Source organism: Helianthus annuus, chromosome 8 (genome assembly GCF_002127325.2).
Source record: "Helianthus annuus cultivar XRQ/B chromosome 8, HanXRQr2.0-SUNRISE, whole genome shotgun sequence".
Classification (NCBI taxonomy): Eukaryota; Viridiplantae; Streptophyta; class Magnoliopsida; order Asterales; family Asteraceae; genus Helianthus; species Helianthus annuus.
The window spans coordinates 37,463,503-37,478,352 of record NC_035440.2 but is presented as its reverse complement, the minus strand read 5'-3'; the positions used below and the strand labels follow the sequence as shown (position 1 = coordinate 37,478,352).

Below are 14,850 nucleotides of genomic sequence, written 5' to 3'. Positions count from 1 at the left end.
CCCTCAAGTTGTCATTCGTAACAACTAAGCGTCTGGAGAAGAGTATGTTGATATAGGAGAGTTGAACCCGACACGTCTTCTGTGATGATTCAAAACATTCCGAATAACTAGCAGAACCCAATCCACTTACATTCGAATAACGCTGAGAATCCACAACGCTTATGGCCAGATTCTTTCCTTCAATCTTGGCAAAATCAATGTCTGCTTGTTTTATTATCACGAAAGTACTGAACAACCGAGATAGGCACAATAACAACAGCTTCCCATGATTTGGAGACTGATCAGAATCGAATCAGTGATTTTACTGGAAGCAGTTTGATTATTTCCTCTTGGATCTCGAAAGGCGCGTTGTCTGACATCTTGATTTTGATTACCAACTCACCATATCAATTTCTAGGTAGTTAACAACGCTAATTAGAAAAAAACGTGATTCATATACACAACGGTCTCTTTGCTTCGTCCACTAGAACTATTTGTGTATGCATTCTTTTGGTAGTTAACAATGCTAATTAGAAAAAAATCTGTAAAATTAATCACATCGATTGCTATAACAGGATGGATGTGACACACACAGATAGATCAGTTGTCACAGTTATCAAGACTGTTTGTCGGGTTTCCAATGCTCACACAGGGTGATAAACAACGCTGATACGAACACATGTGTTTCGAAATAGGCTTTGTTCTTGGTTTAATGAAGTTACACGTAACATCTACTTATATTCAGATTTAAACAATGCCCTCCTCAACTGAGATAACAGACATCCATCAAGCTCAAAAAGAAAACTTGTGTTTCCCATAGTCACAAAAGATTGCGGTTTGTATTTCGCATAGCCACCGTTTCCATAGTAAAAAACGGTTGCGGTTTGTATTTCGCATAGCCACCGTTTCCGTAGTAAAAAACGGTTGGGTTTGCACATTCAATCTTCAATACTTCATTAAAATACCACTAGTAGAAGAACCCGACACGTCTTCATGTTACGGAGAATGTTCTAGAAATTGAAGGAAAAGGAAAAGATTTGTTGAAATCGAATTTGACAACTATGACAGCTTATTAAAAGTAGCAATCACCTCCAATCATTTCCTGGTCAAATCACACACTATAAAGTTTAAAGTTATCGTGTGTTGTAGTTTGGAAAGATGACCGAATAGAGATCTGAATAACAAACTGTGGAGAACTTGTTTGTGTCGGGTTCTTCTGCTAGTTACTTGATCAACGGACTGATCGGTAACGTTACTCTATTTGTGCTCTGATTTAAGCGGCGTGTTCCGATCAACGTTGTTTAAAGGTGATGAAGAGTTTAGAAACCCTAGAATGATGGTGTTTTTACAGGAAAAAACGTGATAATTGAAAAACATCCATCTGTACGGCCCGTATACAGTTATACGGCCCGTATACATTTGGTAAACATCAAAAACCTCAGAAATAAATCCATTGAGCCGTATAGTTTTTATAAATCGTATACACTTGTATACGGCTCGTATAACTATATACGGGCCGTATATAGTAAAATCAAAAAAACATTCTCTGCGCATTTTCCTATTCAAAAACATTCTATACGGGCCGTATATATTGTATACGGCCCGTATACACTAGGGATGTGAAAATAAGATATAGAGGGTGTGGGAACAAGGCACCCCTATATAATTTACCCATTTTAATGATTTGCATTGGCAGTAAGGATTCATCCATGACATATTTCATCATCATTATCATCATACTCAGTAAATTTCACCAACAGCAAAGATAAGGGAGAGTCCGAGAAGGATTAGATGTAGACCATATCTTAACTTTGCCATTAATAGAATTTACTGAGTATAATGATAATGATGAAATACGTCATGGATGAATCCTTAACCCAGTGCAAATCATTAAAACAGGTAAATTATTATATATAGTATTGTTATCCAGGGTGGAATTATGCTAAAAAATCAATTGTATTTAAAAAGTGTTAGAGCATTCACATTTTATTCTGTATTTTTATATAAGTGGGTTCTGTATATTATTAATTATTAAAAGTGGTTGTAAATAAAGAATGAGTTTAAAAATATCATGATTATTGTTCGGGTAAAAATGACAAAGTAACATCCAGGGCATCTTTGTTAAATTTAAAATCATGATTATTGTTCGGGTAAAAATGATTCCTCTAAATTAAATGACAATAATAGTTTCTATTTAATGTTTTTCTTTTTCTTACCTATATTATTCATAATAACAATTATTTTATTCATTTATAATAATTAACACGTATAGAGCCGAGTTGAAACTTCTAACTATCATGATTTGCTTGCTTTTTAAATAGCTTTCATTGAAAACATTAACACTAAGCCTAACATATTCTTTACCTTTATGATGAAGCAAATGATCATCACCGTATGTGACACATTTTTATTTGTCAATAAAACTCAAATTCACGTCAACTTTGACCAATGATGTAAGATTCAATTAGATTAAGTTATATTGTTCGATTAGCACTCAATGTCCAAAACCACCAAAACAATTTCAAAAACCACATAATTTCTTCCACTTCCTTTTTTTCAAACGACAAAGATTCATGACCCAATTTGTCTAACTAATCCTCAATCGGTATAAATAAACAAATAACGACAAAAGAGACACCCTCTATACCGATAAAAAGATATATTCCTCTTACAACCTTTTGATCTAGTGGCAACTAGTGTTTATTCCTATCAAAGTCGTGCAGATTCGAGTCTCACGCATATGTCAATAAGTGAATTTTAAAAGTAGATCTTATAGGTGTGTGTTTGTCGTTAAAAAAGATGACTTTCGGATATTATCCATCTTCAAAGGAATGGCATGAAGTGATGATAAGATATCACGGACTTATAGGGTTTATATTTATAATTATTTTTATTGATTTCGATTTAAAGATAAAAATAAAATTTATAAAATTAAAAAAAACAAAAGAATAAATGGGAAAGTACGAAAATCGTCCATGGTAGTTAACGATACATTTTAACTGAGTTAGTAATTTGAATGAAAATGACAACAAAAATGAAACATCAGAGACCCATATACAAAAAAGAGGGAGGTTAACGATGGAGTTTGAGACGTTATACGATTGAAATGATCGGGTAATGATATTCGTCAATGAAAAAATAAAAGAATTTTTGTAAGAACAAAATTGCATGGAGTAATGATTCTTATGAGTGTGTTTCACTTTGTTGTGCACTCCACCCACATGACGTGCCTTTCTTGCTTTCCCCACACCACGACAATCCCTCGACATCATAAGTATTCCTATTCACGATTTGATTGCCACTTTCAATCATCGTGTTTCAGTCGGTTTTTATCTTCAAATACTATATTAATTATTGTCTTAGGAAAAGAATATATTTTTAAATTTGAAACTAAAACACATATTTTTTTTTATAACGGCAACAAAGAATATATGTATAGAACGAAAGAAGCTATAGCAAGATACAAAAAACAATTCGTAAAGCAATATCACTCCTACCGTTTAAGGCTAAAAGAAGGAAGAAAAGTTAACTCGTGGGAAATGGTCAAATTACCTTGAGGTACCAAAAAATATGCTTGAAAGCGATCCGATGCTAGTCGGTAGTTTTCTGAAGAAAATACGAAACAATATAACAATATAAGCAATACCTAGACGAATCAAGACAAGATACTGAAGTGCACCAATGGTGTTGTGGAACAACATATAAATCATTAAAAGATACTAGAATCTTGCGAAAAGCTTACAACGAAGTAAACACATGCATGCACTAAGACCATGGTTGTAAAAATCTCACCAAGCCTCTGATTAGTCACCAATTAATCTTTGGTCCCGGGTTCAATGAGTAATTTTCATCTAATCAGCCAATTAATCGCTAAGCGGTCAAAAGTGGTCAAATCTGGTCCTAATCGGCCAAAACAGTAGTCATCTAGCGATTCCGGCCAAAACCTGTAAATTCCGGCGAGATTCCGGCTAAAACCTGTAAATTCTGGCAATTAATCCTATCTACTTCAAAATATCGGTCGAAAAAGGTGTTAAAACATGGCTGCTTAGAAAAATTACACATAAAAATGTGAGTATATACATATAAAACTGAAAATTACATATAAAATCTCAATCTGATTAAACCCTGTTAATCCTGATTAATCACTAGTCGGTACCCCACCGGGCGACTAATGCCTAGCGATTTTTACAACATTGACTTAGATGAGCATGCTGTGAGATATCAGATACACAGTAAACATTGCTAATGCAAATGTGGGTTGAATCCTCAAGTAGCTCAAAGAACATAAGTCTGAGCAAAATTGAGAATGTAAATGCCCGACTAAGGGTATGTTTGGCAATGGCATGGAGCTTTTAAGAGTTTTTAGGAGCTTCTAGCTTTAAGATTTTAAGAAAAAGCTCCTACTCAATAAAAAAACATTGTTTGGTTGAAGGAGCTTGAAGCTTTTAGTTGAACACTTCTACTAGTAGCGTTTAGAAAGAGCTACAAGCTTTTAGGGAAAATAATGAACTTTTTAATGCACAAACTTTTTAAATTTTTAATTATGTCCATTTTGGTCATTTTATACATTTTATTAAAAGCTCCAACTACTCTGACAAACACCAAATATATCTAAAAAGCTACAGCTACTAGTTACCAGCTTCCAGCCACCAGCTTCCAACCACCAGCCACCAGCTACTTTTGCCAAACATACCCTAAATCCAACACAAATGTTGAGGAACTTCTAGTAATGATAATAACGCCAACAAAACATGTCATAGAGGCATCGTAATAAACAAAGATGCACCAAATAACATATATACATTGTGAAAAGCCAAACATATGTAATATGATGTTCAACTTGAAAACCAGGTCTAGATGTTTGATATTTGCACGCAATTATGGTCAACAAAGTTAGGAGTTTGTTCTATATACTCGTCTAAATGCATTATTGACTATATTTGCATAATATCTCAATTACATTACAAGAAAATCCAACTCATAAAATTAATGTGATACACATGGGTTGTGACATCACTTTACATGTAACCAATTTGAAAATTATATCACATGGGTTGTGATTCAAACAAATCAACCATTCAACATCATCATCAAATGATAAAGTTGTCCTGATTAACAAGGATCGTGATAAATATATTCCTTCCCTTTAATTTTACTAATCACATGCCCATCAAAGTTGTTAGATTATGTGTTATGGCTCCAAAGGGGATGTCATCGGTGCCACATCAGCCGGGCGCGATTGGAAACGCCACCACATCGGGGTGAGTTTGGTAAATTTTTTTGCTATTTTTCTATTATTAATTAGTATATCAACCAATCAATTAAAGTCACCTCAACCCAATATCACATTTCACATAAAGCCCGAATAAAAGCCTCACAACACACCTTAGGCTATCTCCATTGATAGGACAAAATGAAATCCTTTGAGATGGATGTCAGAGAGAGAAGATGAAAAGGGTAGATAGAGAAGAAAAAAAAACATCCTTACTCGAGAACAAAATCAATGGCTCGTGTGTGAGAGTGAGAAGAGAGAGTAGATGATGAGGTGGAGGGTAAGAACTAAGAACATGTCGTTTTTCTCTCTGTCAATGTGGAAAGTGCACTTACAAGACAACATTTTTGTTACAACGTGTTGGTGATAAGAAAGACCAAGAACAAAGGTTACTTTCTAAGGAATTCGGTTCACATTTCTACGCATATTTTCAGATGAAAACCACTGGGTTCATCTAGGTAAAAATATCGGCCTAACAACAAATCAATAAACGTTCACCGGTTTAGTCTACCAAGGTTATCCCCGCCGGCCGGCCTAACAATATGGGTGTTCGACCGTACGTTATATAGAATAAAAATATATGAACTTTTTAACTAAAACTATACAATTTGAATATTTAGATCTAAATGGTTTGAAAATCACAAATCCGAATTCAGAATTCAACGAAAACCGAATTCGGAATTCGACTAAGACCATAACTCGATTCGAAAATTCGAAAACCAAATTCATATTCGGTTAGACTTGAGTTTCGGTTTTTCGAATCCGGTTCAAATAACAAACACCCTTAAACATTAGATTGTAGACCTTACCGCTAGGGATGAGCATATGCCACCGAATACCGATCCCATACCGATCCCGTACCGATCCCGTACCGATCCCGATCCCGATCGGTATCCACTTTTTGGTGTTTTCGGTATCGGTACGGTACGGTATCGGTATTATACCGATACCGACCCTCAAAATACGGTATAATACCGATACCGTACCGTACCGATACCTAACCGACATGTTTCGGTATCGGTACCTAGTTTGAGTGAAATTCGGGATCGGTATTAGGCGGTATCGGTATCGGTTCGGTATCGGATACCGATATGCTCATCCCTACTTACCGCTATAGAGCATGTCAGTTTCGGTTCAAACCAAACCAGTTGTCGTCGGTGGGTTTATTAGACCGAACGGTGTGGGGATTGTTCCCCACCGTCGCCTGGTCGTCCCCCTCGTCCCACACCGCCCCCTCTGGGGTCGTCACGTCGCAAGCGACATCTGGAAGACGGAAGCGACGAGCTTGGTGGTTGGCTGATTTGTAATTTGGTGGGCCCCCCTCTCTCTCCTTTATTATATATCGGTTTTTTAATTAAATTGGGTAGTCCCCAAAGGGATGATCCTCCACCAATGTGACGTGACGCCTATGTGGCGGATAGTCCCCAAAGGGACTACCCAAACCACACCCATGGTCTTAGTTCAAAGTTCAAACCGGTTTGGACCATTTGTTGTCTGAGCATTTGTACCCTCTGCAGTACAAGTTGTACTAAAAGTAATTAGTATCTACCCCTTTGTACTCTCTGCAACTTAAGTTGTACTTTCGACACTTTAAACGTGTCTAACAAAACGATGACGTAGCAAAAAAGTTACTGGTTCAAAATCATCGTCATTCTTCCCCAATATTCTTCACATCAATCAAAAAATGGGGCGATTGTTTCTAGTAACGTTAGAGGGGAAGAGTTACAGTTGTAAACACTGCAAAACTCATCTTGCTCTCTGCGACGACGTCGTTTCCAAGGTAAAACTTGTTGTCATTATGCAATATTCGATTCTTCTTCATTTGACCTAAAACTGTTTCGGATTATGTTGATTTGTTCTTCATTCGATTCTTATTATTCTTATTATTTGATTGATTATTGGATTAAAGTGTGTGTTACTTTCTTAGTAGGAGTATTTCTAGGGCAATTTATAGATGTTTCTTTGAGAAGTTTGCTGACTGGAGTTTATTGATGTTTTGTTTGTTTTATTGTTTAGTCCTTTCATTGCAGGCATGGGAAGGCTTATCTGTTCAGTAAAGTGTAAGTTTCTGATGCGTTAATGTCGTTTGTTTTCGGTTTATTAATTTTGAATGATTTGTTGACTATTAGGGCCGGTCCTGAGATTCAAGTACCTACTAGACGAAAAAAAGGCCCTTAGACCTAACAAATTAAATTATATAAACTATTTTTTCAAATTTTGTATTGTTTATTAGGTTAATGGATCAATATCCTGTATTTTACATTTAGGCTAGGCTTTAAAGATTAATATTGCTAATATTTTTTTAGATTTTAAGTTTGTATATATTGGGCCAAAATTATATTAATAAAAAACAAAATTAACAAATGCAAAGAACTATCAACGATGAGAATTCCTTCAACAAAAAGTTTTAAATGTTTTGAGTTTCATTTTCAACAAAAAACTTACATTGAACAATTTTGAGTTTCATTTAAAAAAAATAGTTTCATTGCCAATAACTTTTTAGATGTTTTGAGTTTATTTTCAGAAAAAAAAAAAAAAAAAAAAAAAAAAAACACATGAGAAATCTTCGAAGTTCATTCTTTTTATTTTAAAGTGGATTGTAAGTAAATACCAACCATATGTTATTATTCAGTTAAAAAAGGCACTACAATGAATGATAGTCTTGAGATGTTCTGGTTTTGCATTAATTATCAAAGGAATAATGATAAAAACACAAAACAGAATCACAAAAGGGGCATTTAGACAACGTAAAGAAGACAGCGGGAATCGAACCTGACCACATTACATTAAAGAGCTGCACAAGAACCATTAGGCTAAGCCGGATAGTATGTTAAAAATCCAACTCAAAACGAATATATAAAAAAATATATATACACATTATTTTTCAATTTAGTGCCCTCGGGGAATACGGGCCTCGGCCGGGAGTGCGGCTCGCCCACCCCTAGGGCCGGCCCTGTTGACTATGTGATTGCCACTTTGCATTTCTTGTGAATTATAAGAGTTAGAAACTATTGAACATGTCTTTCTATGTTACCGGAAGTACACATTCCGACATTCGTAAGTATTATTGATTGAAGGATTCAGCTTAAGTAGTTCCCTTACAAAAATTAACGACTAACTAACGACTTCGTTATGGTAGTTAGATAGAACTTGTTATCAAACTAGTCCTCTACTTTGAGCTTTTACAAGAATGATTGTTCTAAATCCGACTAATAAAACTACGACCTTGGTTTAAAAAAGCGTGCCTGAGGCGCGCCTAGGTGCGAGGCGCACTAAGGCGCACCCTCTGGGGCTTTTTCGCTCAGTGCCTTGTGTAATTACATGAAGCGCAGCGCAAAAGCGGTGGCTTTTTTGGGGGCTTTTTGGCTTGAGGCGCGCGCCTCATGTACCTGAGGCGTTTTACTGCATAAAAATGTTGTATCTTGGGTTTTTTGACTTGTACATGTAAGTAAAATGGTATAAAAGCCTTATTTATAGCTATATTTTGGTTAAAGGAAGCTAAAAACCTATGGGATATGTATGGGATATATAAAAAAAATTATATAAACATCTTGCGCCTCGGGTACGAAAAGCCCACCGCTTTTGCGCTTTGCGCCTCAATTTTAGACCTTGTCGCTTTTGTGCGCCTCTCGCTTTTTAAAACCAAGACTACGACGATAACAATGGCCCAAATAAAAAATACAATATTTGGCTTTAAAAGTTAGGAAAATGAAGTTGGAAATCTTCTGATGCTTCTCAAGTGGCCTTCGTGATTGGTTTATCCTTCCATGGCACAAACGCCTTCATTGTGGGTGTTGTGGCTATCCGTTTGTGGATGGTATGCTGTGAACATCTGCAGAGAAATTCCCGGTAGCTTCATAAATTCTTTCCTAGCTACTTAGGAACGCTGTGTCTTGGTCTGATGTAGTAGTTGAGGCGGCCATCCATGCCGTTTATACACATGATCCACAAACTTCTGAAAATGGCGACATATTTTGAAATCCTATTAATTATGACAAAATTGGTGTCTCAGCCATTGGACTTAGCTAACCTCACCCATTAATTAAATTCATAGCAATGTCGGTAAAAATAAACTTTGGAGTTGGTAATGGGTTCAAACAACCCCGGTGAAGTAACTGTTTCACTCTGGTTTCTCTGGCAAACATCACAGCTCCTAACAATTTGTCTCACTGCCTTAGCTTGACCTTTCCAATAGAACAAGCTTTTAGTCCTTTGCAAGGTACCTTGTGTGGCTAAATGACCTCCCGTGGCTGTGTCATGACACAAGGTGATAATGTCTTGCCTTAAAGTTTCATCCTATGCAGTTAATGCGGTAAAATATCGGATATCGGTCAAGGACCGATATTTGAGATATAGGTTATCTCGGTGAGATATCTGTGGGATATCGTAATTTTAATATAACGCAGAATTTATGTATATAGCAATTCAACACCAATAATTCAGTGATATATCGGTTATATCGGTCAATATCGCCGACTAAGTAGTTAATGCGGTAAAATATCGGATATCGGTCAAGGACCGATATTTGAGATATCGGTTATCGCAGTAGGATATCGGTGGGATATCGGTAATTTTAATATCATGCTAAATTTATATATATAGTAATTTAACACTAACAATTCGTATACTCTCCTACCATTAACAAATTAACCTTTTACAACTTGCAAAACATTAACAATTGTAGTAAGTAGGAACTTACTAAGACTTAAAAAACTAACATTTAACAATAACAACAAACAATTAAGACTTAAAACACTAATAGAAACAATAAGAAAAAAGACAGATAGTAGAACTAAGAAGAAAGGTACTGATATCGGTAAAATCGGTGATATATTGGTTAAATCTCGGTCCAATATCGCTGATATTATCGATACCAATATTCTGACCTATATTTTGTACCGATATCTCGGCAGGGGACCGATAACCGATATACCACTGATATATCGGTTGATATATCGGGATATTAACTACATAGATCGCCGATAATATCGGTACCGATATTAATATCGGTACCGATATTCTGACCAAAATTTGACCGATATTTTACTAGGGGACCGATATATCACAGAAATTAACTGCATAGGTTTCATCCTGTCCTAAGTTTGTGCTTTCTGTTTCCTCCCTTGTTTATAGGTTATTTCATAGTTATAACACATAAGTCCAGAAAAAAAGCCTTACCGATAAATGCAGTGGGATGATTACCCTGCATCAAGACGGCTCTTAATCTCCTATATCCATAGCTCAAGCATCAGTCTACACTGTTTTGAAAGTTGGGTAGTGCCACTTGCCAAAACTGGCGTCGAAGTTAAGGCTGTCTTTAATATTTCAAATGCATGCAGGGCTAATGTGGACAACTGAAAAGCATCTTTCTTTAGCCAAAATACCACACTCGTGAATATATCTTCTATAGTACCCGGTTAACCAAGAAATCCCCTTAACTGCTTACATACATTGGACTTGGCCATTTAACAACAACATCTATTATTGTACGATCAGTTGGAACTCCCCGAGCCAATATGACATGTATGAGTACTCAACTAGTCAACTTTAGTTCTTCGAAAACATCACTTAGACCTTTTAGCAGATAACTGAATACTGATTCTTTCTTAATAAAGCCCCAACTTCTTGCAAATGGGAGACATGTTGTTGGATGTTCTTACTATAGATGAGTATATCATATTATCATCAAAGAACACCAAAACAAATTTCCTTAAAAGGGTTTTCTAAATTTCGTTCATTAGTATTATGGTAACCCGAACATAAGTCAAGTTTTGGGGATACAGACATACAGTAGCATCGAATGGATCATCCAATAACTCTTCTACCAAGGGAATTCGGAATATTCATTGAACTTCCTATAGTCAATGCACATACACCATTGACTGTCTTCCCGTCCAACAGTACAGGTGCATCAAATGGGCTCTTGCCATTTTGAATTACCCCAGCCTCTCTTAATTCTTGTGTCATTTTCTCAATGACGCCTTTCGGGTGCCTACATGGTTTCTGGTTGATACTTGATAGTAATGAGTAATGACCCCCTCTTTTAGAACAATCTGATGATCACAGTTTTGTGAATGAGGTAGTGCAATTAGTATTTGCAAAAGTAATGTCTCGTTCACAACAATTTCTTGTATGATTCAAAATTACACGTTTTACCCTTAAGAGTGAAATAAGTTGTTTATAAACTATAGGCATGTGATTCAATGATCGTTTTATCCATTTGACTTTTATCTTATGGCGATTTCCGTGTTGTGGGTCCCTGTAGTAGTCTTAATGTCGCCGCACTTGACAACATTCTCATGTTTTACAGAGCAAACGTTACAGTTGGAGTGAAGGAAGATAGACTGATGATGACGGGATTACACACAGTTGCTGACATTTTCTGCGTTAAATGTGGATCAATTGTCGGATGGACATATGTAAGATCTCAAAAGCTTCGTGTTTTCACCATTTAAACATTTTCATTTTACTGGTAACATTTATATGGTTTGTCAAGCAATAAGATGTGCGCTTTTAAATTTAACTCAAAACGGGACCCGTAAATGAACGCCTTGCATACATGAAGCTCTCACCTCACCCGCGGCTTTCGGGTTCTAAATGCGACGGAGTGCCTCGAGCGTTTTTAAACCGAGGTCTGTAAGAAGTTTGAAGTTTGATTTGTGGCTTTCAGGAAACCGCACATGAAGAGGACCAAAAGTACAAGGAGGGAAAATCTGTCCTGGAGCGGTTAGTTTGTGATTAAAGAATTAAAGATATGTTTTTTATGAAGTTTACATGAGCTTAAAGATAATTTGAGGGATGCAGGTATAAGGTTTCGGGGCCAGATGGAAGCAATTACTGGGTCCGTCACGAAACACAAATCATTAGTGGAGGTGAAGAAGATCAAGTTTGATGATTAATCTACATTTGAAAAGTGAAATGAAAATTGTAAATTGTAAATTCTCCCACCCTTTTTCGTTCTAATGTTGTCGGTAATGGATTGTTGCTTTCCTTGTGAATGAAACACAAATTTGATTTCTGGAAAAAAAAAGTGGTCTCTGGAGATTGAGATGATGTTTGCTGATATTTTAAACTGATTTTAAACAATTTTAAATAATAGTTTGCTTTTAAAACTTGAATAATATGATATAGGGTGCCCTAGCCTTTGATGCCAGATGTAGTTGGATAAGTTGAGGTTAATACTACTGAAATCTACAATACTTGGATTATTATGAACTTTCTTTTTTTAGTTAAAACCTGGGTGATTTTGAAAATTTTAATCACTCTTTAACGGAAATTAAAAAGAAAGAAAATTTTCAAGTATGTTGTTAGAAGGGTCAAAGCGCAAGAGCGTAAAGGAAGGGGCGGGGGCTCAAGCGCGCGCCATGACTGTGGCGATGGACATAAGTGGCTAGCAACCATAAATCCATGCATCACTCACTAGTAATTCGGGTTGTCATCTCTACATGCAAAGTTACAGGCATGTAGTTTCATTGTATTTTGGGAGAAAATTCACCAAACTCCCTAAACATGTTAGTTAGAAAGACGGAGGGACTGGCATTTTTACAGACATTAAGTACTCTCTGAAGTAACAAATAGTAGCAATCGGTTTTTACACCGAAAAAAACACATTTATTTATCTCTAACCAGCTTTTGAAAAAATTATAACTCGAGTACGAAATTATTATACAGCATGACATCTTTTAAAATTTTGGAATTTCCAAAAAAAGAAATCCACTTAAAGCATACCTACCGTTTGGGTGATAATTTTTAAGGGTGGAAGGGGCGGGTTCGGTGAGTGATGTGGGGAAGGGGGTTTGACGCGCGGGCATACCGCTGCCGGCAACCCTGGGATTTTGGTAAAGGGTTTAAACGATGTGTAGTCACTGATGAATATTATGGACCGTTTCAAATTATAGCCGTTAAAATTGGACCGTTGCCAAATTAAAAAAAAAAGTGTTTTCTTTTATTTAAAACTCACATTTCAATCTTCTCACACCACTCTCACTACAATCCTACATTTCTACACACTATGGATAAACAAAACAAAGGTGAAGCCAAGAAAAAAGGTTTCGCTAGCCGAGGATCGGGTTCAAACCCAAAGGGGATGCATCCAACCCCAACTTAATTTTCCGACACAATTATTTTCACACCCACATGGTCCAACAATGGTCGCACCCGGCGATAGAGTTGTCAAATATAAAAAAGAAATGTGAGCAAGACACCATAGCGTTAGTGGTGGAACAACGCGAAGCGGTGCGACAACTTTTGTATGATCGGGATATGGAGACATTTACTAAGCCACACGACCATGCTTCACCCGAGATCTTGCCATTTATTCTAGCCCGATAACGGGAGATCGTGAAAAAAATATAATTGGCCATGCCCTTTCTAAATTTTTAGTTTTATGGTTTGTGTTTTAATTTTCCTAGTTTAATTTTATGTAATGTGTTTTTTAACTAAATGTCACTTTATTTTGTTTAATGTATGTTTTATTTATTTTTAATGCATAATTTCTAGAAATAAAAAATATAAAAAAAGGACTCCCCATGTGGGGAGCATCTCTAGTGATTAAGTGCAAAATGAGGTGTAATGAGGAGAGTTGACATGGCATGAGATAATTGACTAGGGGAAAAGTTTAGCACTCTCCATAGGTCCGGACCGATATTAACCCATAATCGACCCCAAAAGACACCCAAACTGGACCGAACCGAATCTAGTATGGTTAAAAATCGGTTCCAATATTTATACTATAATCGGGTCGAGTTGGGTCGGTCCAAAAACTGGGTAAAAACCGAGATCAAACAACTAGACCGATTTATTAAAGATGTAAAAGATAGGTTTTTTTGTTTCGGACCTTTGGCTCTAGGTTATGGGTTGGTATAAACAGCCTATTTGAGATATGATTTTTTTATAACCTACTTAACTCATTCACAGCAAAAACATCATTCACATTCGCTTTTTTATCATTAACTTACTGTGCTTAATTCTTTCATGCTCGTAGTGTGCTGAATTCATCATCCCAAGCCTGCGTAGACGAGGTGCATCACATGCTTTTATACTAATTCAATAGACAACAACAACTGATCATTAGATACAAAGAAAACAAATCGATCGTATCATATAGTTAGCAATATCTCACGAATTTATCTTGCTTTCAACAAATTTAATTCGGTGTCGTTCTATTGTTGTTTATACTTGGATAGTTCGAAACAGAATCAATGCAAATAGCAATTTATGGATATTAGACATTATTATGAAACATAAACAATCCATGAAGCTTAATTAACTTGCAAATTTAATAATTATCATGAAACATAAACAATTATATATCACAAAGGTATTTACATGTCGTTGAAATGAATTCAAAGTAGGCTTCACAATTGACAATGAATAACAATTAAAGGAATTCAAACATAGAAAAAAAACAATGTAATGGAATTCATACCTTCAATTTGATTGAATGGATTGAATTAAGGACCCCGTTGCTTGATTCCTAAATGCATACAGGACACACTCTAGTTCAATGATTCATTATTGGTCGTTCATGTGGTTTCTTTGTACAGTGGCTTCAACGGCTTCAACTCATGGGTTTTGAACATGAGACACATATAGGGTCG

General features: G+C 36.1%; 1 protein-coding gene across 1 annotated transcript; it reads left to right on the top strand.

Moving 5' to 3' along the window:
- Positions 1-6,855: 6,855 nt before the first annotated feature.
- Positions 6,856-12,316, top strand: LOC110872705 (protein yippee-like). The gene is made up of 5 exons (XM_022121567.2): positions 6,856-7,031; positions 7,268-7,311; positions 11,562-11,670; positions 11,922-11,977; positions 12,056-12,316. Exons 1-5 carry the CDS (start codon positions 6,936-6,938, stop codon positions 12,141-12,143), a joined length of 393 nt encoding a protein of 130 aa, XP_021977259.1. The 5' UTR covers positions 6,856-6,935; the 3' UTR covers positions 12,144-12,316.
- The last annotated feature ends 2,534 nt before the right edge of the window (positions 12,317-14,850 follow it).